General features: G+C 46.8%; 9 protein-coding genes across 9 annotated transcripts; 5 read left to right on the top strand and 4 right to left on the bottom strand.

The window, feature by feature from the left end:
• Positions 1 to 1570: 1570 nt before the first annotated feature.
• On the top strand, positions 1571 to 2196 carry LHYA1_G003205 (uncharacterized protein; the record flags this gene model as incomplete). Its single annotated transcript, XM_031148179.1, has 3 exons — positions 1571 to 1858; positions 1913 to 1989; positions 2106 to 2196. Coding segments are annotated over 3 exons (456 nt in total), but the record flags the coding sequence as incomplete, so codon positions are not given.
• Positions 2197 to 5884: 3688 nt separating this feature from the next.
• Positions 5885 to 7531, bottom strand: faeB-1 (putative feruloyl esterase B-1; the record flags this gene model as incomplete). The annotated part of the gene is made up of 1 exon (XM_031148178.1): positions 5885 to 7531. The coding sequence occupies one exon, from the start codon at positions 7529 to 7531 to the stop codon at positions 5885 to 5887; it is 1647 nt and encodes a 548-aa protein (XP_031006270.1).
• A 4372-nt stretch (positions 7532 to 11903) lies between these two features.
• SPBC9B6.07 (Ribosomal RNA-processing protein 1-like protein) lies at positions 11904 to 12693 on the top strand (the record flags this gene model as incomplete). Its single annotated transcript, XM_031148177.1, has 2 exons — positions 11904 to 11958; positions 12131 to 12693. The coding sequence occupies 2 exons, from the start codon at positions 11904 to 11906 to the stop codon at positions 12691 to 12693; spliced, it is 618 nt and encodes a 205-aa protein (XP_031006263.1).
• A 357-nt stretch (positions 12694 to 13050) lies between these two features.
• On the bottom strand, positions 13051 to 14790 carry LCB4 (Sphingoid long chain base kinase; the record flags this gene model as incomplete). Its single annotated transcript, XM_031148176.1, has 3 exons — positions 13051 to 13383; positions 13441 to 14456; positions 14637 to 14790. 3 exons carry the CDS (start codon positions 14788 to 14790, stop codon positions 13051 to 13053), a joined length of 1503 nt encoding a protein of 500 aa, XP_031006264.1.
• A 778-nt stretch (positions 14791 to 15568) lies between these two features.
• On the bottom strand, positions 15569 to 18592 carry sec26 (Coatomer subunit beta; the record flags this gene model as incomplete). Its single annotated transcript, XM_031148175.1, has 5 exons — positions 15569 to 15717; positions 15768 to 16400; positions 16433 to 17771; positions 17818 to 18238; positions 18288 to 18592. The coding sequence occupies 5 exons, from the start codon at positions 18590 to 18592 to the stop codon at positions 15569 to 15571; spliced, it is 2847 nt and encodes a 948-aa protein (XP_031006265.1).
• Positions 18593 to 19346: 754 nt separating this feature from the next.
• Positions 19347 to 19769, top strand: mago (Protein mago nashi; the record flags this gene model as incomplete). The annotated part of the gene is made up of 2 exons (XM_031148174.1): positions 19347 to 19538; positions 19629 to 19769. The coding sequence occupies 2 exons, from the start codon at positions 19347 to 19349 to the stop codon at positions 19767 to 19769; spliced, it is 333 nt and encodes a 110-aa protein (XP_031006266.1).
• Positions 19770 to 20453: 684 nt separating this feature from the next.
• On the top strand, positions 20454 to 21605 carry Gid4 (Glucose-induced degradation protein 4-like protein; the record flags this gene model as incomplete). Its single annotated transcript, XM_031148173.1, has 4 exons — positions 20454 to 20861; positions 20922 to 21072; positions 21132 to 21489; positions 21539 to 21605. Coding segments are annotated over 4 exons (984 nt in total), but the record flags the coding sequence as incomplete, so codon positions are not given.
• Positions 21606 to 22120: 515 nt separating this feature from the next.
• Positions 22121 to 22859, top strand: LHYA1_G003198 (uncharacterized protein; the record flags this gene model as incomplete). The annotated part of the gene is made up of 2 exons (XM_031148172.1): positions 22121 to 22491; positions 22643 to 22859. The coding sequence occupies 2 exons, from the start codon at positions 22121 to 22123 to the stop codon at positions 22857 to 22859; spliced, it is 588 nt and encodes a 195-aa protein (XP_031006237.1).
• Positions 22860 to 24436: 1577 nt separating this feature from the next.
• LHYA1_G003197 (uncharacterized protein) lies at positions 24437 to 25190 on the bottom strand (the record flags this gene model as incomplete). Its single annotated transcript, XM_031148171.1, has 2 exons — positions 24437 to 24598; positions 24666 to 25190. The coding sequence occupies 2 exons, from the start codon at positions 25188 to 25190 to the stop codon at positions 24437 to 24439; spliced, it is 687 nt and encodes a 228-aa protein (XP_031006228.1).
• Between the last annotated feature and the right edge of the window lie 1222 nt (positions 25191 to 26412).

Below are 26412 nucleotides of genomic sequence, written 5' to 3'. Positions count from 1 at the left end.
CCTTGAAATGATCTGTTGGCTTTAGTTCGTCCTATAGAGGGCATTTCACTCCTTAGATACAGCACTACTGCAATGCATATGACATTCCGCAGCAGAACAGCAGCTTGTATACATATCGTAAATAGTGAGCTTGGAAACTTTCAGTCTTTCACGACAAAGGATCTGAGAAATATATCGATTTGATTATCTAATCCTGCGTCATTGATTAAGTAGAAAGTATAATCATATGCCCGGAATTTGTAAGCAAAGACTGTTGTGATTCAAGGCAGTCCTTGCTTTGAGTCAAACATGACACATCCTTATTCACACAATTCATAATCCACACCAATACAATTCAGCATAACCTCAAAGACATGCATCATAAGTAGTTTCAAAAGGATAATTTGTTTTCTGCAGCTAAAAAGGAGACCAGCAACTTAAATCGCTTTCAGAACCAACAACATCCATCTCCCCTAGCGCCTTTCCCATAGAATTCCTTCTTTCCCCTGTCCCTCCAAATATCCGACGACGCCTAATTCTTACCACTTGGGACACTGTTTCTTATCCTCACCAATGGCCGTGGCAAATCCTCCTTCACTGTCGCACTGGTACAGGGTGTGGGGGTCGCAGCCGCCATAGAGAGCTGCACCTTTGTTCCTGTTCGGACTCCAGTCCGAGTCGCAGAATTTGCCGACTTTCCAGCATTGACAGCCTGTGGTCCAGGCGGCTGGGAGGGCGGTAGTGAGGGTTAGGAGGAGGGATAGAGCGAGGGTGAAGGTGAGGAAGTGCATCTTGATTGTGGTTGTGCTTGTTTTTTGGGTTAGTTGACTTGGACAGAGATGGTTTGTTGGGATTCTTACTTGGCGGTTGGAATTCTTGTCTGAGGTGTGGGTTTGGATGGTACTTGATGATGGTTTGCTTGTGTGTAGGTGGTGTTCGCAAGGTTTGTGTGGTTGATAAGCTGGGATGTGGACTTTGTCTGGTAGTTGGATTGTGTGTTCGTTTCTGGGAAGTTGCACAGTTTAGATCCTTTTATAGATGCTTAATAAAAAGGCGTGAATAATATATGAGGTATGAATCAAAAATGAGCAGGGCATGAATGCAATGCGAGGAGTAGTTTAGTCATATATAGGTCATGAATAATTCTTGATATTACCATAACTATCAATTTCGCCTTGGTAGTTTGTTATTGGGGACATTTGGCATGAATCACATGTTCCAGTTCACTCGTCAATCTGGGAAACTCATGAATCGAAGCTAATATTTAGGAGTAAGCCGCCTTTATGAATAATCTCGTTTAATTATATACTAAGATTCATGAACAAAGCGGAACATATGAATAATATCAGATAGACTTACTACCAATTCTACTTCGCTAGTCCATTTTTGCTGATACACTCAATGATACATTTGCAATAATCATACCTTTAGAACACTATAAAAGCGGCGAGGCCAGAATTTCTTCTCCAATATCCATAAACATCCTCCAAGCGAGGTGAAGGCTTCGCAGGTGTTTGAAACTTGCCAAGCTCTGAATGGATCCCGCTTGATGAAGGACCTAATTCAACCTTCAATGCACTAACTTTGGAGGGGTCTGAAAGGAAAGCTAGATGAATTGCTCGAACCGCATCTAGCTATTCATCCGATCACGTATCACGACTACCTCACAAATAATGTTCGAAAACTCCAAGGCAATCGTCATGACCGGGCGTTTGACCGCTTATCCTTAGCAACCTGTGGGTATACCTCAAAGCACCCTCCAACTTTGACACCTGTCTCCTTGATACCACTTCTCCGGACACTCAAGGACGGTACTCGGCCAGACGTGGAAGAGTATTCTGTCTCGCTTGCTGCTGATATCGCTGCAGCTTACTATAAGGTAAAACAGCCTTAAAGTCCTCTAGTTTCATATGCAATGCTTAAAACAATCTAGTTCGCCCTCAAAAAGTTCATTGACGACATCAGCGTAAAGGCTGTTGAGACATGTCTTGTTCAGCGCCTACCAGGAGTGTAAGTCAAACCTGTCGTTTTTCAAACAAGATGTAGAAAATCCAGCCTCGGGGAAGATTGCATTGAGGCTCAGCTATCCTATAAGAACTTTTAAGACGTTACTGACTTACCCCTAGGTTTTCTCCCGACGTGGCATGGGATCTGTCGGATGAGCAGGTTGAGCTTTTGGGTTCCGGAGATGCTGGCATCGTCACAAAACAAGCCTAGCTGCAGAAAAAACAGAAAGTACTAGAGAAGGGCTTAAATGACCTGGACGCGTTTACTGCACGATCTGCTACGCAGGCAAAGTGAGGTATTATACATGTATATGTTACGAAATGTAACTAGCCTCTTCGCTTAGTCAGCCATACTAGGTCACATGACTCTAAGTCCCCTCCAATGACACTTTCTTCGAGAAATCTGATTTCCCCTTTGGGTTTTGTTGCACTTCGCAATGCAGCTTATGCGGAGCATATGCTGTTCAAGCGTTCACACTGGTCAGAAGCTGTTCATGCATGGTTATGATGAACCCCTAGTCGTATGTTATATCTAGTTTTATTGCTGCTCAAGTAATTTACTTCTGTCGGTTTATACTATCCTTCTTCACAATCCCAAACTTCTCTGTGGCATATTGTCTATCAAGAGTAGTGATAACCCGGATCAAAACCTCGAGTTGCGCAATCGCCTGCTCGTGGTCGTATTTTGACCATCCACCGTCCATCATTGAAGTCCCTACGAATATAAGCCACCGAACGCAATTTTCATCAATGAGTAATGAGGAATTAGCTTACAGAGATAATCAGGTTGTGGAATAATACTAAATAGGGCATATTTATTAGCAGATATTGAGGGGTGGGATAAGGGTGAGAGCTTACCCAATTGTCGGAATATTACTATATCCCAGTGTACTAGATCCACCCACACCATACCATGTCGAAAGCGTGCCGTTGACTACAAGTGGTTGAAGCAACGCCATCCGGAGGGAGTCAGGAGAGCCATTAAAAGCCTCGAGATAGACTTGGCGCAAGTTATCGCTGGCACTTGACGCGTTGCTATGTGGTATTTAGCACTTATCTTTTTACTTGCATGGGTTAGCCGAGGAGATAGAACAGACACTTACGCATTTGTCCACATAGGCTCAAGAAGACCCGTGGGTTGGTAGACTGGACCCCAAGGAGTTGGGACGTCTTTCCACTCAATGGCTCCGAGATGCTCCATGTTTATCGAGGCTTTGGCATTGGCCATGAGTTCTGGACGTTGGGTCATCCACGATGATTCGTTGAGTTTACCAGTGGCTAAAAATGGGAAGTATAAGCATATATCTGGATCATAGAACGAAAAGTATATCGGAAAAAAGATAACGTACCAAGATGCCCGGTTGTAATCACAAAGCTGAGGGTACCAGTCAGTACGAAGATTCTGATGAGCATGGAAACTTACTCGAGGTTTATGCTTAGTGGATGGCGTGAAAAGTATTCAGCGAGAGTTAGCATCATGATTGGACCTTTGAGGTGTCAGCCACAGAATCACGAATTCAGAACGAGTGGTATATATTGACTGACCATTCTCCTCAATAATCGATGGCCCGTCACCTAAACCAATTAGCTGAAGTCAGATATACGAGTCGCGCAGGCACTGACTATGAGTGTAAAGCAGAATGGTGTCCGTAGCATTTTTCTGACCCTCAAGATGACTGATCAGCGTGTAAGTAGGCGCCTGTGAGCTGGGTGCATCGAGAACTACTCTTATAGTATCAATCTCACCCCCGCTGATGAGTGAACGAATGCTCTCTCCCGTCGAATTGCCCACATAAAGCGTGGGGCACTTATTGGTCAAGTTGTCCTTGGGGGCTGAAGAAGGAAGCCATTGAAGAGCTGCATTTTCGTCTGAAGTGTCAGTCCAGGAGAGGATGGCGGCTGACACATTGAGATCGTTCATGGCTGTAAGGGAATGATGTCAATATGAATGTCGAAAGAAGGTCGTAGAGCAAGAATAGGGGCTTACTTGTGAAATTAAGCGACTTGGCAGATATCCAGTGGGGATTGGTCAAGTTGCCAAGCTAAATGGAAGTGTCAATCAATCAGGAACATGGTTTCTAAAAGGCTAATGCTTACTTCAGGGATATCCTGCTTTGTGATGTTGCGCGAGGTACTTTTCTAGAAGTCAGCTTATATAATTCGCCTTAATTATTCTTGGAGTAAGTCTCCACTGACCCAAATACACCATAATTCGGCAAGCTATAGTTCTTTGTCACAGTTGGGTTGTCAAAAAATGCGATCGTCCCTTTCTGCAGGTTCTTTAAGTCAAGACTGCTGAAGACAGCCTTCTCTGTATTTGGATTTACAGCGTAAGATCCCGCATCATGGACTTTGCCAGTGATCCCAACCGCGCCCGAATCTCCAGAATAAGGATAGTAACCAGTTGTAGGAAATCCAAGTTGGGTGCCGTTATTCAGGGTTGCTTCGATACTCCACCATCGTGGGTCCCATCTAGGCTCATGTAAGTTTTTTTCTATAGTAGTGATACTTCGTAGACTTTACCTCAAGAATGTATAATTCAGAGTACTCGTCGTTAGACCGGCGACGTGCATTGCACCGGCTACGGAATCGAGCATTGAGTTTTGCTGATCGCTGCCAGCTACAATCGAGAGAAATAGAGGGTCAGTATAAATTTAATGGGCAATGGATGTGAATTGAGAACTCACGTAGACGAGAGCCTCGGAGAGCTGTCTGGAACATTCGATCATACAACCTCTGCTTGTCTAGTTGAGTGAGCGCATCTTGTGCCCAGCCCGCTGTAAATAAGGTGGACGTGAGGAGTGGAATTGACAACCTCATCTTGAATGGTTAGTTTAGGAAAAACGAACTTCTACTGGGTGTCTTAAGTCAAAAGAGTTTGTTGAACATTGGAATTTAGTCGTGGGGTTAAACAGCACGCTATTAGTGTGCCCACTATCAGGGAATACCTTCATTCTGGAGGATCACCCAAAGCAATTCCTCTTTTGGCTGACCTTCATATTAACTGTCTTCGAGCCGAGCTTCTGTTTTAGGGCCATTTGAGCACTAGCGTTTATTTTTGACGTAAGCTCCATATTAAAGGGCTTCCCTTCAATCTCATTGGAGGGTAGACTTTGATAAATTGCTTTTACTACTCCGTAAACATGCTTCTCCACCTTCGTTGCATTGAGTCTCATTGTTCATTACTAACGCCCAAGATTTGTGAATACAGAATTATTGTAAATCACAAAAATAGCGAGAAACGTAGGTTCAGGTTAAAAAATTGTACATTGCACTAAACACTAATCAGATTTCCTGTTTTGAGGACTAAATAATCACTAAACTTTAAATGAAATACTGGTGGATCCAGATGAATTTCATCTTTTGTCTACTATGTACAGCGGGGAAAAGTTATTGCATTGCTTTATGGATCATATAATTAGAAAAGCTCGCTATTCAGTTTCTGGAAGTTGGGGTTTTAAGAAGTATCAGTTTCCCCTCACTGCGCCGCTGCGGGTGAAGCTTGAAAGAGGGGAACGGTGGAGAAATATCAACCAATCAGGTTGAGTGTGATCCAACGTCCTTGCCGAATACGCAACATAAGTGGGATGCTGCATGGCCGTAAATGACTGACGGGAAAACATGTATAAATGTTCACAAGTACAAGTTTCATAGACTTTAAAGGGTATAATGGTATGCTTTATTTTCGGTAGAGCCGTCGCCACTGGCCTATTAGTCCTCGCTTACTAGAAAAGGGGTTAGGGGCGCAGCTATGGGGTTTGATAACTTCTTCAAAGCTACATTATATGTTCTCTTAAGTTAACTATCCTTTCCCTCATAAACACCTAAACGCCATGTGAATATCTACTGTTACAGCCAGGTCCGCGTTATTTACTTTCCACTCGTTACTCCCTCTTTTTTCAATGTCCCAACTTCGCTTCGGGAATGCTAATTGACTTTCCAGCTTGGCACGCCCAATTCGACGATTCATTCATGTTTCCTGAGCCCACATACTGCGCCTGGCTTGGATACGCACATATTGGTCTCTGGTTGACAACTTTTGTGCTGTCTTTATCATCCAGGAACTTAGTAGCGATCAGCGAGTCCGGCGCGTCGCCCTTCTCAACCCAATCCATAATAGCAAGAACAACATCATGCTGCGCATCACTGAATCCCGGCACGCTGTGCGACGAGCTAGCAATAGTCTGCCCACCACCTGCAATGTACCAAGGCGCAAGGTCGCTGTTTCGACAGTGTCCCATTCCAGGAATCAAGAACATGCGATAGAAGTCATCCAGGCTAGTGCTTCTCATGGCCTCTGCAACTTTTTCGCGGAATAAGATACTGGATCCGGCGGGGATAAGTGAGTCGCTTAGCCCATGATAATGGATCAGCTTGCCGCCGCGGCTCTGGAAGGACGAGAGGTCGAAGTCATCGGCGTTGGCACCGCCAGGATTTAATCGATCTGCCTTTTCTACAATTGACGTGTTAAACGTAGTCCAGTTCCAATTAGCATCATTCATGACCATGTCAGCAACGAAATCGGTGCCGAAACCGCTTGGTGCAGATGTCGATTTCGTCAACCCAGAATAGTCGGCGCCCAGCGCGAAAGGTGGGAAAAGAAAATTGCCGGACGGATCGCGCCAGTCGCTGTAGAGGGTGTTTAGGGTATCCAATGCCGCAGGATGCAGACAGTTGGTTGAGTTTGTGCTGGAGCATGCGAGAGCGGCCGAAGAGAAGTTGCAGGAGTAAGGGTCGCTGATGATACCATCTGTTTGACCGTCTTGCGGGTCACATTGCCGGTATATTTCATGCTTGATTGGGAGAAACATGTATGGAGGGATACGGTTCTTGCCTGACTCGGGGAGATTCCACATGCCGATCTGAACCACCCAGGTGTGTAAATGCGTGAGCCACCAAGGAGGAGAGCCAGCAACGACACCATCAAAGTCTTCGGGGTAGAGCTGAACTTCCTTGAGGCCCTGTCGACCTCCGCCAGAACATGCCGAATAGTAAGAATATTGTGCCGAGCTACCATAATAGGCTGCTACGATCTCTTTCGCCACCACAACAGAACCGTGCATCGCACGATATCCCCAATCGGTGAGAGCTTCAGTGTTGTTTATAGCCCAACTAGCATCTCCTGCGCCGGAGTTGTGCCCAGAGCCTGTGGACATTGAAGCAAAGCCGTACTGTACGAAAGTCCCCATAGCAGGCCAGTTGATCCCGCCACCAAACCCAGTATTACCAGTTGTCATGAAGCGTCCATTGTACGTGGCGTTAGAGGGCAAGAAGACCCCGACCATGTATGAGCTGTGTTCCTGATTGACATGTAATTGGACGGCACATAGTGCAGGTAGTCCCGTCGCACTCTTGGGAAAATCTTTATCTTGACTCCCTCCACCATAAGAACCATTACTTGCAACTACTGTAGCTGAGAGTATTGTGGTATTTGCTGGAAGATGGGGAACAAACGCGGCCTTGGAACAATTGAGAGCAGCTGCAACATTATGGATATAAGATACCAGTAACGTACAAGAAACGGTAAAGACAGAGGAAGTACGCATCGTGGGCGTTCAGAGCGGAACGCCTTCTCAAATTGGAGAAATCACACTGCCATAAAACAGAGATGTAGAAAATAGCGAAAGCTGCGCGGTACGCAGATTTAACAGAACAAGTATTAAAATGGATCTGGGATACCGGTTGACGCAAATTGGATGTCGATCATAACGTTACGTAGATCATGGTTTCCTGATACGGAAGGTATCCTCACGATAAGCTCAAGTAGTTCCTAATTCGTCAAAATTATTACAATCCTTGTTCAAGAGTCGTAATTCAGGAACAATGCTACTTCTATTCTTCAGTTTCCATTGCACTAAATGATAAAAGCGACACATTGTACAAGAGAAAGGGACACCAGATTAAAAGCTAGGAAAAAATGCCCATTGAATAAGTAAGAATCGCGTGAGCGAAATGCACTCCCTAAGTTCTAAACTTGATGCCGGAGAAGCCCAAGCCAACGCTATCTGCACTAGTGATTAAGCGCCAATAGCTAGCTACACCCTCAGACCCTTTTGGACTTGCTTCCACGTTATGCCTCAGATGGTTTAACCTTTAAAAAGCCCTAAAGAATAGTACGGGGCTCGCTAAATCAAAGTGGAGACTAAGCTAAGGTATAGGGGCTCGCGGTCAACTAGAAATAGGGCACTGAATTCACAACATGCCCCCGGGCTGGATTAAAGGCGATGATAACGAGTGTCGCTTTCTTTGTTCGCTATGACCCTAGCTACAGGCTGTAGAAATTGGCTTACAGATGATAAATTTCAACCAACCCTATACTGCAAGTCAGCGTTGCAAGTACAGCCTTTGAAGATGAAGCTGACAGTGGGAGCAGAAATTTCCTGGCGAAGCTGAGCTTTTTGTGGGGACAGGAATTAGGTCTTCAGGATTTACGGATGTACTGCTGGCTACAAGGGTTTCACAAGTATAAGACACCACAAGCGGAAGGTTTCACGGCAATTTTATGCAAAATTCTACACCAGGTCTGTTCAGGTGTCGCTTTTCGCATATCCATTCGGGAGGCGCTACCGTCGCACCTCTACCTCTACCTGGTGAACCATCCGTGTGTTTATGTCCCTAAATAATAATCCTATACGGTTTGACCGTTTGAGGAACCTGTGGCCCTGTGGGGCCTCGGGCCTACACGGCTGTATAGGTAGCATGCTGCTGCCACACTTCTCATAGTGCAACCACACCTTGAACTCGACATTACGATAATCCCATATTATTCCTTTTGTATTGTCGAGCCAAGATGCAATTGCATTTATTGAGGCTGGTTCGAACGTGGTCTCCTGTTATTGGCCCTTGAGTACGACCTCGACCATGTGAACTTACACCTACACACCATTCATAGCAAGCCCAAAGAGCCTCGTTGCCAAAGACAGCACAGGAAGCAATGCTTGTGACATGGTGCAAAAGGTCAGCAACCCCGTCATCGAAATGTGTGAGTTTTTGGCCCTCAACTTACACACTTGAAGAGTCCGGTAATATCTATCAACTTTCATAACCAGCTATAAAGACGCCGTTCACATCCGTTCAGTGTGCCTGCTGCAAGAACAGTTCTTAGATCAGTCCCACGGAGGGAAATTAACCTCATGTTAACATGGCGTTGTCTTCTTCTACTGCTGATGTATTGAGCTCTATGCTCGGCGCAGTTTCTGATTTCGAAATGGCTTTTTATCCGGAAAATATCACAGCCAACTGCAGTATCGCAAAAGATTGGTACTACGCCCATCACCTTGACTGGCTTACTCCCAGCGACTTTGAATCTCCAAATGACGCAATTGATATCGATTTTGAGAGGACGTGGATTAGTCCAAACAGTACTCTTTTAGAGGATTCTAGTATCGCCTCGTATACCGATCTCATATACAATACGACGGTTCTGCCAAACGGCACAAATGAGATGACAGTCGAGCTCCAAAATGTTCTAGTTGTTGGCTGAGTTATAGAGTATAACTGCCTCGCGCCAGCACTTGCGCAGCAAATCCCCAGCATTTTCAACCTACCTCTCACCAAAAATTGTAGCACTTTGTTTAACTACTATTTTGGAAACAACACTTACGCTGCCTTCAGAGACAACATGCCCCAGAAATACCAAAATATCTCGGAAATTGAACTTTGGGAATGGTACCAATTGGTGGCGACCCGAGATGAATTTGATTATGTGCCCCCAAATGGCCAATCATTCCACTCACTCCAGAGGCCCAATTAGTTGCCGGTTGGTTGAAAGAAGCAAACAATCAATGGCTGCAAGAAGCATGCACTCCATACGTGCAGGTAAATACTGACCTGGCTGGGATAGGCGTAAGCTTATTTTCAAGATTTCAGAAGTCTCATCATTTAATGTTCCAGTACTGATTGATCGCGCCCAGATGTTCGCATCATATGTCATCGAGGCATGCCTCGTAACAATAATCATTGTGAGCAGTTGCTGGCATAATTGGAAGACCCGAAAGAATCCGAAGCAAGCAAAAGAAGACAATGCTAGCAATGGTCCTTCACCAATCGGCAATAAATCTATCAAGGGGTCTCCTAAGCTGGGTCGATTCTCCGAAGTAACGGATATCTTTCTTGAAGAAGCCTTGTTCTTTGTCTTGTCCCTACTAGTAGCAATTCTTGTGGAAGGCCATAATGATAATAATTTCTACGATATGCTGATATCGCAGTCAGCGAGCTACTCGATGGGAAGTGGCTTGATTGCTGTAGCGGCACTACCCCGTAGCCATACTCGTCCAAGCTTTTTTGGAATTTTGTTCTTTATTTGTATGCTGGCTATGATGGTAACGTCGTGGTTAGCTTACAAACAGATCAACAGCTTGGCTAGCCCGTCGGATCTTCTGTGTGTTGTTGCTGCCATAAGGATCAATTCGTCTTCGTATCTACTAAAGGCTTTAGGGGCGTCGTTCCAAATAGCAACAATTGTTTATTTCTTCATTTCCGGCTTCATTCTCCTATGGGTAAAGGCAATTTGGCCGGGGCTATTGCAGCCGCGACACAAATGCACCCGAGCAAGATGGATACCGAAACTACCTCAGAATATGTTTTCAAGGCTGAGATATGCATATTCAATATGCATTGGATGAACATGTGCATTGGGCTGATGACTCTTTCGCAGTGGCGCAACCTTGAACAAGAGGTCGGAGGGAGCTCGGATCTGGTTCGGTTTTCGTATGGACAGATTCTTTCCCTCTTCATTTGGGCCCCTGTGGTAACGTCGTTCCTTCATGTTTGTGTAAAGGAGTTCCATTGTGAATCAAAGTAAATTATCCCTGCCAAGAAAACAACTGAATTTATCTACCCTAGTAGCCAAAAACTTCAAATCGATCAAGCATTCTAAATTGTTTTGCCGAAAGAAACGATCTGGTCAAACTCAAGGTTTTACATTGCCTATACATAACACATCTTCAGGACAGCATCCAAATTCTTCTAGTTCAGGAGTGGATCAAGGGAGCGGTATTCCCTTGCTCAATAGGACACATGCCCAGATGCAGCCTGCTTCCGGACTTGGATCGTCGACCTAAGACCCTGCGATGCAAGTTCTATTACCAGGCAGGGTTCACAACTCAATTTCGGCGGTAGAGCCTTCAGCCTCAAGCAGTCAGGGGCCCTGCATCCCCAGATCTCGCACGCAATGATGCGAAGTATCAGGACATCTCGAGATTTGGAAAAGTTGTTTTCCGCCAACCTTTGTGAAATCGAATCTGGTATTAGATATTTGAGTACTGAGATGAAGAGTCAGGTCTCGCGGATATAGTGCTATCAATATTTTGCGTGGGGATGATATCCGAACAACCCGATTTTGGAATTGCGGGGTTATAAACAGAGGATAGTTTGAAAGATTCTCAAAATTCAAAAGAATGAAATCAATCCTCTACTTCACTAATCTCTGATATTAGAATAAAGCGAGTTTGCTGCGCATTTTATAATAAGTAGCTAAATAGGATTCTTACCTAAAGTTAGATAATAACCAATTTTAAGCCGATAGAAAGGAGGTCTTATCATATAAGGCAGCAAGTATTAAGAGATCCTAACGCTTTTAATACCTTGATACCTATTCGCCCAAGGACCTAAATATCCACAATCAAAGAATTAGCACGAGGGAGAGCATCTCAAAGCTACCTTATGAGACAAAACCACCCCGTCGTCTCCACTCCACTACAACTAGCGCCGGCTGATTTCCAGCCTTGCGCGTGCACGGACCTTTATCCAAAAATTATTTTTCCTTTCTTCCCTTCCTCGAAATAAACCCCGCCATCAGATCACTCTCTACCTACAATATCCAAAAATACAGTCTTACAATCACAGTCCGTGTCTACATCGGGATATCTACGCCCTGTCGCCCAGAGTGTAGTCAACTCGCCTCACCTATCCCTTAAAATGGACGACTCCTCAATCCAACAAACGCCCTTCATAAAACAACTAGCCGCAAATGGTACTTTCTCCCCTCCCCCTCCACCCAACCCAAGAACCCCCCCATGCTAACCACCCCCAGACCGTCCAACACGCGACAAAGCCCTCCTATCCCTCCGCGCTTACCTATCCTCCACAACCCGCACCCTCCCGCCCATCGAGCTCCTAAAACTGCACAAAGGCCTCTTCTACAGCATGTGGATGTGCGACCGTCCGCTCCCCCCAACAACACCTCGCCACCTCCCTGGCCTCCCTCCTCACCATCCTCCCATCCACTACTCTAACACCGTTCCTGCGCGCCTTCTGGATCACCATGTCCCGCGAATGGGGCGGCATCGACGTGCTGCGCATGGAGAAGTTCCTGCTGCTCACGCGCCGCTACATCGGGGCTACGTTGGCGGTGTTGAGAGATGGCGCGTGGCAGGAGGGGATGGTGGGAGAGGTGACTGCGGTGTGGGAGGAGGTGGCGTTTAATGTGGGGGATATGAAGGTTGCGAACGGGGTTAGGTTTCACTGCGTGGATGTTTTTGTCGATGAGTTGGAGCGTGTGGGAGCCCTGGAGGAGGGCAGTGGAGCGCCGGTGGGTGTGCTGTTGGGGCCGTTGAGGAGGTTGGCGGAGGGGTGTCCGGTTAAGGCTGTTAGGGTAAAGGCGAGGGAGGCGTTGGCTGATGAGCGGTTACCTGGGAATGAAAAGGTGGCTGTGGAGGGGAAGGATGGTGATGGGGGAGAGGAGGAGTGGGGTGGGATTGAAGATTAAGTAAATTCAAGCTGCGTTGCATTAGGTGCAAGGGAAATTACGTTTTCAAGAACGAAGAGGAAAGTGGGGAAAGCATAGCAAGGCGTTCCGGATCAATCAATTCAGTTCAATATTACATTTTGGTTTCCTAGCAAATATACAGATTTTTTCAAACCGCTCATCTTATCTAAACCAAGCCGGGCCGACCACCTGATATCTGGGTATCTCGTCGCAAGAATATACTTGTGTTTCTTTCTTCCCACCGCCCTATTAGAACAATGCACAGAAAATAACGCCTCTATTCGCTGCCCTCAAGATCAGATCAAAGGTCAAAGATTAATGCATGCATGCATACAAACAGCAAAAGCAAAACACATCCTACAGCGGCCCAGGCGCTTCATACATATGGCCACTCTTACTCAACACAGTGCCTAGCCCCTTGTGCACCTCTGCTTGAAAGGGCGCGAAAGGGACTCTCTCCCCATCGATACTGATGTAGCCATCTGGCTGGTTCTTGGGGATGATCCTGTAGCCGAGCACTTTCCGATATGAGACACCCGGGTTGCTGAACAGTTTGTTGGATTCGACGGCCAGCATCATCTGGATGGCTGCTAGGCGGGAGATGTCACCGTTTATGCACACAAGATCCATGAAGCCGTCATTTGGGAGAGCGGGGGAGAAGAAGTTGGCGTCTGAGGCCATGTATGCCATCTACAGTGAATGCCATTAGTAAGAAGGAACCCCTAGGAAATCGATGGGGATACTTACATTCCCGCAATAAAAATTCCCCAATTTATCATAAGGCACCAACTCCCATCCCTCTGGCAATTTATCATTGATCGTCCCGTATCTCAGCGCAGGGAGCCCTTCATCATATCCACTACTCGAACTCGCATCATCTTCCATCAAGCTCCTATAACCCCTCCTCTCACTCGGCGGCTCATGATTCCCCTTCTCCCTCTTATAATGCTCCTTGATCTCTTCCTTGCCTTCAATCGCAACCTTGACAGCGAGATCACACGGATACACCGTTTTCCCCACTAGTCTCGACAGGAAGCCGTAGTTAAACCGCATTGCGCCCATCCACCTGAGATGTTCCGTCGCCAGATCACTTTCGGCCACGATGCCCACGCTCTGGCTGAGAAAGCTCAGCGTCCTCGTCTCCCCCTGCGTAATACTGATCAAGTCCAGCGGCGTCGGAATCCCCTTGATAATAGCCAGCGTCGCCAAACTCGGACTATCCGTTCCGCTGAGATTACAACTCATTGCATTCCCGCTGCCACACGGTACATGCGTAACCGCAATCTTGCTCAGCGCCTTCTTCGCATCAGCCCGTCGGCCCAGTCCATTGAACACCTCATGCGCCAGTCCGTCCCCCGAACAAGCAACCACCATGTCGAAGGCCTCGATATCAAGTTTCTCGCAAATCTCCACCGCCTCCCCGCCATGCCTCGTCTTCACCATATCGATATCGCATTTACTCGCCCTCAGAAGCGGCTCTACATCCCTCTTATACCACTTTTCCGCGCTGCCCTTGCCGGCATGTGGGTTTACTAGGACTTTGGCGCGTTTCTGTTTCTGGGATTCGCCGTAGGAGCGGTCGAGCAGTTTGGAGACCCATTTGTTGACCAGTTCGACGGCCTGGTATTCAAAAGGGTAGGACAACATTGCGGGTTGGACGCGGGATCTGGCGGAGGGGGAGGCATAGGAGATTGTGAGGGTGGAGTCGGCGAGGGCGGCCCAGAGGATGTTGTAGAAGGGGATGGCGCGGGTATTTGCGGTTCCTATAGTTTGATCAATATATATCTCCCATATATCTAAACCCCATCATCATGGATTAAGTAAGTACCTGAGGGCCAAAGACCGCAGCAATTACTCCGGTCTCTTTTCTCGAATTGCTCATCTGTAGACACATCGCTGTTAGCAACATGTATCGTTGTAGGAGGAAGCACCGAATAGCCTACCCAATACAATCAAAGAGTCCGTCCCCAGCGTGAGAGAAGCATTGCGTCCTACAGCCAGCGTAGAGTCGACGGCAAAGGAATTCCCAGCACTTCTCCCACCGTCAAACGAGGGGTTGATGGGGTCCACAAAGGGGTTGTCTGTTGTCGCGGCCATATTCATAGACGTCTAGCAAAACATGCCCTGCCTGGTGGTCAGTTCTCTCCCTGGGTAGGAACAATTGTTGTGGTTGTAGAGGTTGAAGTTGTCAAGTAAAGCCAGTAATGTACTGCCGGGTGTGGAGAAGCCGAGAGCATGTGGTCCCCAGCACAGTCCAGTGCAGGAACAAGTATCACAAGGAAATCCGGTTTTATTTCTACTTTGTATTTTCGAAGTACTTTTACTTGCCGGAACTGGTAATTTGACCGCAGTTGTAGTCAGACGACAGCATCATTTTTTATTGATTACAGTTCAGTTTTGGTGTTACAGTAAAGTGAGGGGCCTTCGGTTTCGGTGTAATGCCCCGGCTTTACTGTCAAATCAGCATCTACACATTACCTAGGCATATAAAAGGACCCCTTCCCCTTCTCCCTTTGTCACATGCAGCGTACCTTAAAAGAACGCCTCTATGCAGGCACACCCATACAGACAAAGAAGCAGATAATTTAGGTTTACAGTACCGTATCAGGAGATCAATGTTTATATTTTGCAATGCCCCCTTTGGTCAGGATCTAGATAAACTCCTTTTTGCGCTTTTCTGCCCCAGTCGCATTAACCAGTGGGCTTTGTCGCACTCAACTTCAACACAAGATTTGACGCCCTTGCTTTCCATCAGCGCCGCTCTGAACGCTCGTTCATAGTTCATTACGAAGTGTGCCAGCCAGTCCGAGAGTCATCCACCTATACGAGGCCTGCAACGTCGGACATCATTGCACTGTCATCAGTCTTCACAACATCAAGCGATTTCTCCAACCTTGTTCAATCCTTTCAACGACCCGAGGCTGAGCGCTAGACCTTGTGACCTGCTTCGAATTCGGACAAATCCTGTCACTGGCCCATCCTCTCCCTCTTTCTCGATGCTCAAGTTTGCAAGTGCATCCTCGCCTAAAAGAATTGTTAGACAATTGTCCGAGAAGCCAGAGTTGCAAACTTACCAAAAACACTTCGCGCATATAAGTTCGCACTCAAAAATTGACAATCGCCCTTCAGTGATGCCTCCGGTGTCAGACAGCTCATATTTGTACTGGCCATCAATTGCGTGAGGAAATCGCGTAATGACTTGGCCTTTGAGTTGATGTTCACCTTGTTCTCCCACTCGAATTCGGTCCACATTGTTCGGAATTGGGTTTCGGTGCACACTGCAGGTTGGATATAATCCATGATATCGACGTGAACATCATTAAGGATAACCACATTGTTCTCTGTCGAGCTCGCACCATCATACACAACATTTCCAAAAATGACACCCGTATCTGTTGAGGAGACCTTGATGGTAGATTGAACGTTTTGGAAGTCGTGAGGTCCAAGATTTTGCGTGGTTGGTCGCTCCACAACCTTTAGATCGCCTAGCGTGGCGAATTCGACGGAAAGATTTTGAAGCGTTTCTGTGGTTTGGTTTACCAGCAGTACATCGAGGACAATATCGAACTGATGAACTTTAACATATGCCTCCGCGTAGACTGGATCCGAGAATCCTGTGAGTTGAACAACACGGCTTAATTTCGATGTCAAATCATCGACAGTTGATTCGCCCCCGGTTGCTTTCTCAAGATCAAGCTCGATCTCATCTGTTCCGTCACCAGCATTCTTCTTCGCCAACTGTCTGATGGCGACCACATCATCAACTTGAACGCAGTCTTAGCCTTCTCGATTGCCTCCTTTGCGGCACGCTTCTTCTCTTCGACTTGAACCATCGCGCGGAAGGCCTTTCGTGTATCGTCCAAGAACACAGTCTCGAGATCCTTGTTCTGAGCGAATTCCGCCAGAGACCGCACACAAGACATGATTCTGTCGACAGAGTCTTCATCAATGGGAGCTTTGACGAATTGTGATTGACCAACGCGGATAATGGAGATCATGATGAGCATAGCCTCGGCGCGCAAAGCGTTTGTACGAGCCTCGTCTTTCGAGATTTCTGAGTGACGCATAACAAGTTTTGTGAGTGTAGAGGAGAGAACCGAGGCCAAATAGTAGTCGCCATCGAGAATAAGTTGTCGAAGAGGTGGCTTTTGAGCAGCCTTGACAGCTTCTAACTTGGCAGCAGCCGCGGACTGACTTGTGAGAGCACTTTCGGTAGCATAGGTGCCATCGGCAAGAACTCTTCTAGAACCTGTAGGCGCAGCCTTGGAGTGCCCATTGACTTGCTCAGGCTCCTTTCGAGGTTCTAGACCTTCCGCAACCTCATCCAAAAGACGTTGCTCTGAAGCCAAAATTGGAATTTCACCCAAACTTGCTCGTATCCGCTTCCAAGCGTCTCTGATATCATTGGCCTCCAGAGAGTATTCTCCCACAATCCACAGCGCTCCACGGTAAACCTTGCCTGCACGGACTTCGCTAAGAGTAGACACTAAACGTTCAACAATGGAGGGGCGAAGCTTAGGGAATTTCTCTACCACTTCCTTGACGAATGAAATAACATCGACAGCCGAGGTGTTGTTGAAATCCGCAATAAAATCCATCAAAAGTCCAACAACACTTTCGGCGACTTCCGAGAATTTGATTGCGCACTGATGTATTGAGTGGATCAGTAGTTGGCGGTATTCGTTATTCTTTTCGTATTCTTGGTCGACCGTTTTTGTCAGTTCTTTTTTCAGCAATAACACGACTTCCTCAACATTCTTGCTAGACACCATCTCCAATGCAATGGCAAGAGCCTTCCTCCGTACATCGATATCTGGGCTTGACAAGACCCGTAGGATTTCCATGGTCAAATCATCCAGAACACCTTCATTTTTCTGTCTCAAATGATCCACCCGGTCGAGGACAATAAGCTTGACATTGTTGTCTGCCTCCTTGATGCTAAGCTCGATGAATTTGGCTGCCGCAGCTTTGACAGCAACTGGGTTGCTGGTCAAAGCGGTGAGCGAAGAAGCTGCCTCATAAACAACTGTGCTTGCACCGGCATCGAGAAGGTCGAAGATAAGCCGTAAATACCGTGCCTAAACATGTCAATATGTGCTCTACTAGGTCGTAACAATCCCGTACCTTATTTTGCGAGTTCTGAACTGCATCCTTGCGGATGAACTCCAACTCAACCAATTGTAAAAGCTCGTCTGCATTCGGGATACCATCAAAGACGCTGCTGAGATACGCCAAAGCTTTGTCATGGCTAATGCTGACGAGTGCTGCAAATGCATTGCGCTTGCAGGTGTGGTCACTCTCGCCCTCCAAGAACGTAGCAATTAGCTCAGGCGCATCTGGAATGAGACTTTCGGAGTGTTGGAAGATCGAAGCCACCGCGAAGACAGCAGACTTTCGCACATAGGCATGTCGGTGCTCGAGACAACCGCGAGCAGAGGAGAGGAGGGGTTCGATGAGCTCGGTTTCTCGCAACTTGCACAAGAACCGTAAAGTGTTGCCTCGAATATATTCGTTGGGATGTTGCAGGTCGTTTCTAATGCCATTGCTAGAGGGAATTAGTGTATGCCGTGTTCAAGTTCCTGCAACAGCCTTACCAGACCAAGATCATCTCTTGCTTCAATTTCCCACTGGCGTCAAGTTTTGGGCATATTTCGTAGTAGAAGTAGAGTAACTTCTTGAGAGCCTTGTGCTTCGACGGCATGACGAATCGAATGATATGCATGAGTAGTTGAGGCATTGGATCCCCATTCAGCATGACGGTGAGGATGCGCTTCATTGTCTCTACCTTGGACTCATCTGTGCCCTTCTCCAACTGCGTCCGCAGCTCGGACATGGTTGGTACATCTGCCGCATTGTCCTGGTGTACCAAACTGTAGGAATGATCTAAAAAATGAGCCATATTGGCTGTCGTTGGTGGGTGTGGTGCAGCAGAATGTGCTAACTGACTATCTGGCGGATTCGAGGTTGATTTAAGGGATGGGTTAACGGTTTGTGCGTAGCTCTGGGTTCGAGGAAGAGAGGATTGGATTTGGGGGCAAATGATCCGAGTTGAGATTATTGTCAATGATTCGGAATCGCACAAGGAGGGAGGGAGGAGATAGTGCAGCGCATCAGAGGTCCATTATAGAATTTCCGTGAAGTGGTGGTGGCCGCATCTTTCTGGAGTGCTGTTAACTTCGACTTTAGCGTGCGTGGTGGCCTGAATTCTGGCAAGGCAGGAACGACCCCCGCCAATTGAACCGCATGGATGGCGCGCTGGTCGGAAAGCTTCAGCCTTCTCGAGGAAAGAACGTCCACCAGCTTTGGGTAACCACAACAACCACGACATAATAAAATGGCTGCCAACGACCAATTCTACATCCGCTACTAGTATGGATTTCCCGTGTTCTGTATATCATTTGCTAATGTAATCAACCGTACAGCTCGGGGCATCAAGGTCGCCATGGCCACGAATTTCTTGGTGAGCTTTATATCAACACAACTACTCGGCGCAAGTTCTAACATGGCCCAGAATTCGATTTCCGAGTGCTAGGAGACGGAAATAGTGCATCTGCTCGTTATGCGAACAACTCCAATTACAGAAATGACTCCCTCATCCGCAAAGAAAGTGCGTAATGATATGCCCCACCATGTTTGCGCTCGACTGACTGAGGATGTTTGCAGTGTGTGTCAGCTCTGTCGTTGTGGAGGAAATCAAGCGGATCATCAAATTGAGCGAGATTATGAAGTATGGAAAGCTACCAACTGCATCGAGTTTCTTCGCTGACATCTCAATAGGGAAGACGACAAGAACTGGCCCCAGAAGAACAAAGACGGACGACAAGAGTTGGAAATCCGAATGGGAGGTGAACACATTTCTTTCGAGGTGCGAAAACCACTATGCCCAAAACCCATGTTTTCTCTGTGTTCAAATACTAACTAGAAGGACTTTCTAGACGGCCAAGATTGGTTCACTCGTCGATGTCACAGAGTCGCAAGACCCCGAAGGACTGCGCGTCTTCTACTACCTCGTCCAAGATTTGAAGGCATTGGTCTTCTCTTTGATAGCTTTGCATTTCAAGATCAAGCCAATTTGAAAAGAATTAGGAAAAGGATAAATAGAGTCCAGGAGTTAGGCGTTGCAGATTTGCAGATTTGTAGACCAAAAGAATACCACAGAGTCGGAAAATTGCAATATGATATGAATCCATTTCAGAACTTCATGCCCTAATGCCAAAAATGATAATGCGTGTGATTGTATTGTATGGTATTCATGTTACACGTATGAATCAAGTGAAAGGGTATATTAAATAGCTTGTTTATGGCATTCACTTCACTACGAGTACGAGTAACCAATTCTATACAAAGACAACAAGTCCCATGAAATCACACATTACTATAAATAACCATCGACTTCCCCATACTTTATATTGATCAAAAAGAAGCTTGCATCATCCCACGCGACTACTCCATATTATTACTGTGGAAGAATTTGAACGTGGGGAACACGACACGCCCGCCCACACCTTGCAAGGGTTTTACTACAGTCGCTTCGCTCGACTCCACATTCGCTTCCGTCCATCCAGCCCAGTTCAGTCCAGTCCACCCAATCCAGATTCAAGCAGGACCATCCATCTCCATACAGCTTAAAACCTCAACACCAGCAACGAACGTCTTTTCAACGGCGGCCATGTCCAGCTAAATTGCTTTGTGCTTCTTTCTCTTTTATTCCCTTTCCCTTACTGTATCATTAAAACCCCTTTCTCCCTTCTCCCTTCTAGCCTCGCCTGCGCGGGCGCAGACCCACCCCCATGCCCACCCCTTCGAGCGACGAGAGCATCGTTGCAGCCCCCTCCTCGCACTCCTCATGTCCACCCGACGATGACAGATCCAGCTGGAGGAGCCTAGAGATGGACGATACCCACGATGAGGCCATTGAAACATCTCCCGAAATCCTCCAGCAGCCCACACCTCCACCGTCAGACTCGCGAGTGACTGGGTCAACGGATACCCGCGTCGCCGATCCGCAAGACATCAAACGAATGGACATTGATGAGGAGATTGCGCCGAGGGATATGCTGTCCCCGATAAGTGCCGAGGGTGATAAACAGGAAGAGACTGGTCTGCCTGCGTTGCCCGTTACGGATCTATGTTCACCATCCATGGGATACGAATTCTCAAACGTTCGAGTGAGTAGAATGTCTAGAACATGCAACATTTGACAAGCCGTTATATTGACACATTGATAGCTTTTACCTTCCTCTCCCTCGTCATATCTACGCGCCGGAAGTAAATTCCGGGGAACACAGCAATCAGAACGCCAAGTCTACGAAGTCCAAGTCGAGATAAAACATGTAGATATGCGAGAATCATTTCTCTGTGGATACTTGCGCATTCAAGGTACACCTTGGCCGTCTGCAACTCCTCCAAAGGATGCCCTACTAACATTCCTATTTTAGGGTTGACAGAAGACCACCCAACACTAACCACCTACTTCGAGGGGGAGATCATAGGATCGAAGTACACATTCCTCACCCAACACCAAGACTGGGGCTCAAATGATAAGGTGGATTTACAACACTGGGCCAAATTCGCCGCTTTCAGGCCATTTCAAAAAGCGGCCAGAAAGGGGCACTTTCATATACCGAATTTGGCGCAAAGAGATAATATTTTCATGAGATGGAAAGAACATTTCTTGGTTCCGGATCATAGGGTTCGAACGATTAGCGGGGCGAGTTTTGAGGGGTTCTATTATATCTGCTTCAATCAGATTCATGGGACCGTGAGTGGGATATATTTCCACGCGAAGAGTGAGAAGTACGTCAAATTGAAACAGGATGCGGGGTTGCATACTGACATTTTACAGATTCCAACAACTAGAGCTAAAGCATGTCGAGGATCGAGGATGCTTTGCAGCAATGGAGTTTCGATGAGTTACAAACGAATGATGAAAGCATATATTGAATGAATAGACAATGGTCAGGGACGAATAATCAAGCAACAGAATGGGTACAAGCAAACTTTCTTGGGTGGGAAGAAACTTATATCCATGACGGACAGAGGCGTGATAATGATATCAATGCATACCTACGGGAGGTATAGGTATGGCATGGAATAAAGGGAGGAGTTTATTTTGATTTTCAGCGAGTCGATGATTTGGGAGTAATAGGTAGTTCAATTGTGTCTATGCACACGTCTTCTGCCATGTAGTTCTTCTATGAAGTATATGTGATGTGCAACATTTGTGCAATTCATGATTTTACACATGGTGGACCGGGTAAACCATGCATGCCATGCACGGCATGCTTCAGCCTCGAGCTTTAGGCTCTATCACATCACATTCGCGCGGCCTTCCCTCACTTAACTCCAACGACGCCACGAACCTACAACATCTCCCACCACACCATACCACATAACAGAAACGAAACTAAAATCACACGCGCGCAAAATGGACTTCGCACCCTACCAAGACCAATCCCCCGAAACGAACCGCGCCCTCTCGCCCCCTCCCTCCGAAACCCGCCGTTCCTTCTCCCCCAACGTCCGTCCAGCACCCGCGCTCTCACCCACCAGCACTCCACCAGCACACCCGACATCGAATCCTTGGATCCCAAGCTCAGCACAAGGACAAGGATTCGGAAGCGGGGATGTAGAGGAAGGAGGAGGTGGTAATTTTGGTGGCAGGGAAGAAAGATTAAATGAATTTGAGACCAGTTTACCCATACGCTTGGATTACGAGGCGTGTCTGGCGTATTTGTTGTTACCGCCTGCTGGGGGCGTGCTGCTGCTGCTGTTGGAGCAGAAGAGTGATTATGTGCGGTATGTTATGGTCTCCGCGGACTCTGCCTATTCCTTGCCTTTGTCCTTCCTATTTCCCTGCACCAGAAAAACCATGTCGATAATCATAAAACAAAAAGAAGGAATGAACGGAAGAAAGAAGATGGCTAATTCATATCTATCCATCAACTAGATTCCACGCCTGGCAATCCGCATTACTCTTCACGGCAGTCTTTGTCTTGCATCTGATATTCAGCTGGAGTACGTTCCTCAGTTGGACCATATTTGTGTGTGATATGGTGGGGATTGGGTATTTGAGTTTTAGGGCATATAGGGATGCTGAGACGCTGGATCGGTGCGAAGTGCCGTTTTTTGGGCGGCTAGCGAGTAGTATTTTGGATGATGAATGATTTTGCGGGGAGGGGGTGTAGGAGGCAAGAGAGGAGAAATTGAGGGGGTGGAGGGGGTGAAGTAGAGGGGTATGGAGTTTGGGAAAATGGATGCTGTGTGGAGAGGGGAGAGAAGTGGAAGTGCAAGTGGAGTGGAGTGCTACGAGATTCTTTCGGCGTTGCTTTGAAGATACCCTGACTTGAACCATTCCCTTGTATATGTTTTTATAGCTGCCCCTTACTTATACACAATACTAATTCCTCAACATTCATCACACGGACTCAATAGCACTAAAAAAAGCCCTACTCCCAAAATCACAAGTATGAACTTCCAGTTCATCACTCGTCTATTTACCTATACCACGGCGTAGCACTGCGAACATCCATCAGCTGCGTCGGCGTCTGCATCTGTGGTAGTGTAGACTTGTTATCAAGAATCCCACTCATAGCTGGCCAAAATCACTCTTCATATCCATCAAGCTCGAGCTCCTCCCCGCTTTCTATCCATCTCCTTCCTCAACCTATCAATATGCTTCTGCAACTCCGTCCATAATACACTACCATCTAAAACATCTCGACCTTCCCCTTCCTCACTCATACGGCTATAACTCCTCTCATCGTCACTCCGCGCAACTACAACAAGCAGCGCAGCCACAAACGCCTCCTTTATACATACGCAAAGCTAAACCTAGCCATCAAGCCCGCCATCCACATTCTCCCACATTCACATTCTCGTGCAAATCCTCGCTATACGCAACCTCTCCAGCAGTCCCGGGTTCTCGAACCCATATCTGCGATCAAAATGGCCCAGTCTCCTCCCTATGCGCAGATGAAGACGCTCCGGATGGTTAGTGTAGCGTGCTACCAATCATCAGGATGCCGTAGTTGGGTTCCAGCCCGTCGATGGACCTTCGTTAAGCAAACGCTGCTGGAGCGCATGTAGGGTGATATGAATCGAGGGAGTTGATGTCCTCGAAGATTAGCCAACAGGGCGCTTTTTCCACGCACAACCAGGCGCGGTTGACGGTCAGGGGGTGCTAGGGGTGGTTTTAGCGGATATAATTTACCATCTGCATTCGGTGAACCAGCCTTCCCCTTGGGTTTTGCGGGAGTAGTCGCTGGAGACATCTGAGCCCGAGTCTAATGAAAGCAGGGGAGCCGTGGATATGGAGATGGATGAAGTAAGTCGTCAGCTACTTAGAGGTGCGTAAGGTTATACTTAATGTTGTATGTGTAGACACGGAATGCAGCATATAAACTGTTTTGGGGACTCATGTATGTATGTCTTCTAGTGACACTCCAAGGTTTTCAAGGTCTTCAGAGAACTCTCTGTCTCTCTGTCTCTCTGTCTCTCTCACATTTCACCCCCAAAGAGGTCAGATCCAGCACCTGATATGTTTTCAATCAAAACGAGTTTCAGTGCCGCCCATGACGTTCTTATAGAAAGTCCCAAGCTCTTTATGATTGCTGAAATCCATCCGCAGCTGTGTCCCGACACTCTCCGCAGCCCGGGAATACCTATCAAAATGTATCAAGATATCTGCATAATGATCCTTCCCACTGCCAGTGAAAATTTTAAAGGCATTGGCAGGAAACGCTCATTTCATATCATGCATCTCGGTTTCATCAAGTGCACGGAAAGACGATAGGCTCGAGGTGGACCCAACAGTAATCCCAACAACCCGATCTAGCGGGTATCCCAAAGCCTTCCGAATACGATTCTCATCCGCTCTCCCTTTATTCGGCGTCAAGAACAGCTTCTTCATTTCAGACCAGAGAGGCGATCGCGTGTCAGCAAAGATCCATCCGTTCTGGAATCCTTGGTACGCAATCGTCGGCATCGGATGAGTAATCTGCTGAAGATTGGAGCCATATTGCACGAGCTTGTACTTTTTGATTACCGGCTTCAGGCACGCTTCGATCATGTCGGTGTAGATGTCTTGGGATGTGGGGTGTGAAGAGGGTGCAGGGTTTTAACTCTTTCAAGGCCAGCAAAACTTCCACGTGGTGACGCATATCACGAGCCACGTACATCGAATCGGACGTGTAGCCATTGGTGACTTTGGCCTGGGTTCTTGACAAAGCGAGCAGAACGTCTCTCTTCCGTTTTTTGAAGTCGATGAATGCATATCTGACAATGCCGTTGAACTTCTCGTCCCGTGGAAGGTCTTCCGACTCGGGTTTTGCATTGAAGCTGTTTTTGTCCAGGCACTTCTTTGAGCGTTGCTCGCTCAACGTCCAAGAATGGATTTCTTTTAAAAGAGAAAGTAGTTTGAGGCGCCCAAGGTGTTGGTAACTGGGCCTCAGCTTCTTGGCAGCATCCAGAAGTTCCTTGTCAGATGGATAGTTCATGGTGTTTGCTTGCTGGAAACGGCTCTTCCCTCGGCATTGGGGAAACTTTCAGAAAAGTAGGTATCGTCATGAATATCGCAATCATTGCAATAGGCGTTATTTTATTACTGCTGAAGTGGAATTTATGGATAAATTCGGTTGTTGGACGTCCAGAGTCTGATTATTATTATGAAGATCCTACGGTAAGATGCTTTTCCTTTGCCGAGGTCTTCACTTGAACCTCTTTCTTTTGTTGGTTAATTGAGATTTGATTCTCAAGGGCCAATCAGTTCACCTCAAAGCCCACTGTCGCTACCTAATCAATCAATTCATTATTCTCACAAAAACTCATATTTTGACTCAATTGTCCTTCCCCTCCCCTTATTTTAAGCGACCCAATCATAGCCAGATCGGCCGCGATGCTTCTTTGAAACTAGTCTGCCGTCACCCCTGAAAGCTTAGACTCCGCATAGTTTCAAGCTTTGAACCTTCTTCTTCTAGCAAACAAGCCCATTTTCATGAAATAACGCAACGTTGCAAGAACTAGCTTTTTGTCTTCTGATTATACCCTGATTATACACATCATCACATATTCGGAATGCATTCAGAATTGAACACTTACTGACGCTAGTGTAACGTTGCGTAAGTAATATTGGAAAATTGAATGGCAAGTCAGTCTCACGTTCGTCCGTTCGTCGTTCCTTCCTTTCTTCTTCGCCCTACAAATGCATCCGCTAAATATGCAAAGTGTTTCCTTTCGGACAGAAAAGGAGGATTGCAACAACCAATTCAACTATTCACGTCAATGGCGAAACGTGCAAAATGGAATTAGTTTGTTGAAAGCGGCCGGTCCCATTCCCTTTCGTACACATTGGACCAATTTTTGGGAGGATTTGAGGAATATGGGCTGAGGATGAGATGGTCTCTTATAAGTATTGATTTGCGTAGGGCTCTATCCAGGGCTGCGTGGCTTTTACCCTATATTGACAAGAGTAAGAGCCCATCAAGTCGACAGGGGGGCGGGCGTAAGCATGACATGCCAAGACTACTATACGAGTGTATGTAAGGCTGAGACATTACTTTACTCGTACATACGGCTAAACCCATCCTTTGGGATTTAAGGTTAAATTCCACTCCCTGTATACTTTTACATTAATTCTTGATTATTAATTCCCATGAATTAGGAAGAGGCACGGGACATCCTTTGACGTCTGCTTCTAGGCTGACAATCGTACGTGGAGTT

The sequence above is a fragment of the Lachnellula hyalina genome (genome assembly GCF_007821495.1).
Source record: "Lachnellula hyalina strain CBS 185.66 chromosome Unknown contig00048, whole genome shotgun sequence".
NCBI classification, from domain to species: Eukaryota; Fungi; Ascomycota; class Leotiomycetes; order Helotiales; family Lachnaceae; genus Lachnellula; species Lachnellula hyalina.
The sequence above is the reverse complement of the archived record's forward strand: the minus strand, read 5'-3'. Positions and strand labels throughout refer to the sequence as shown.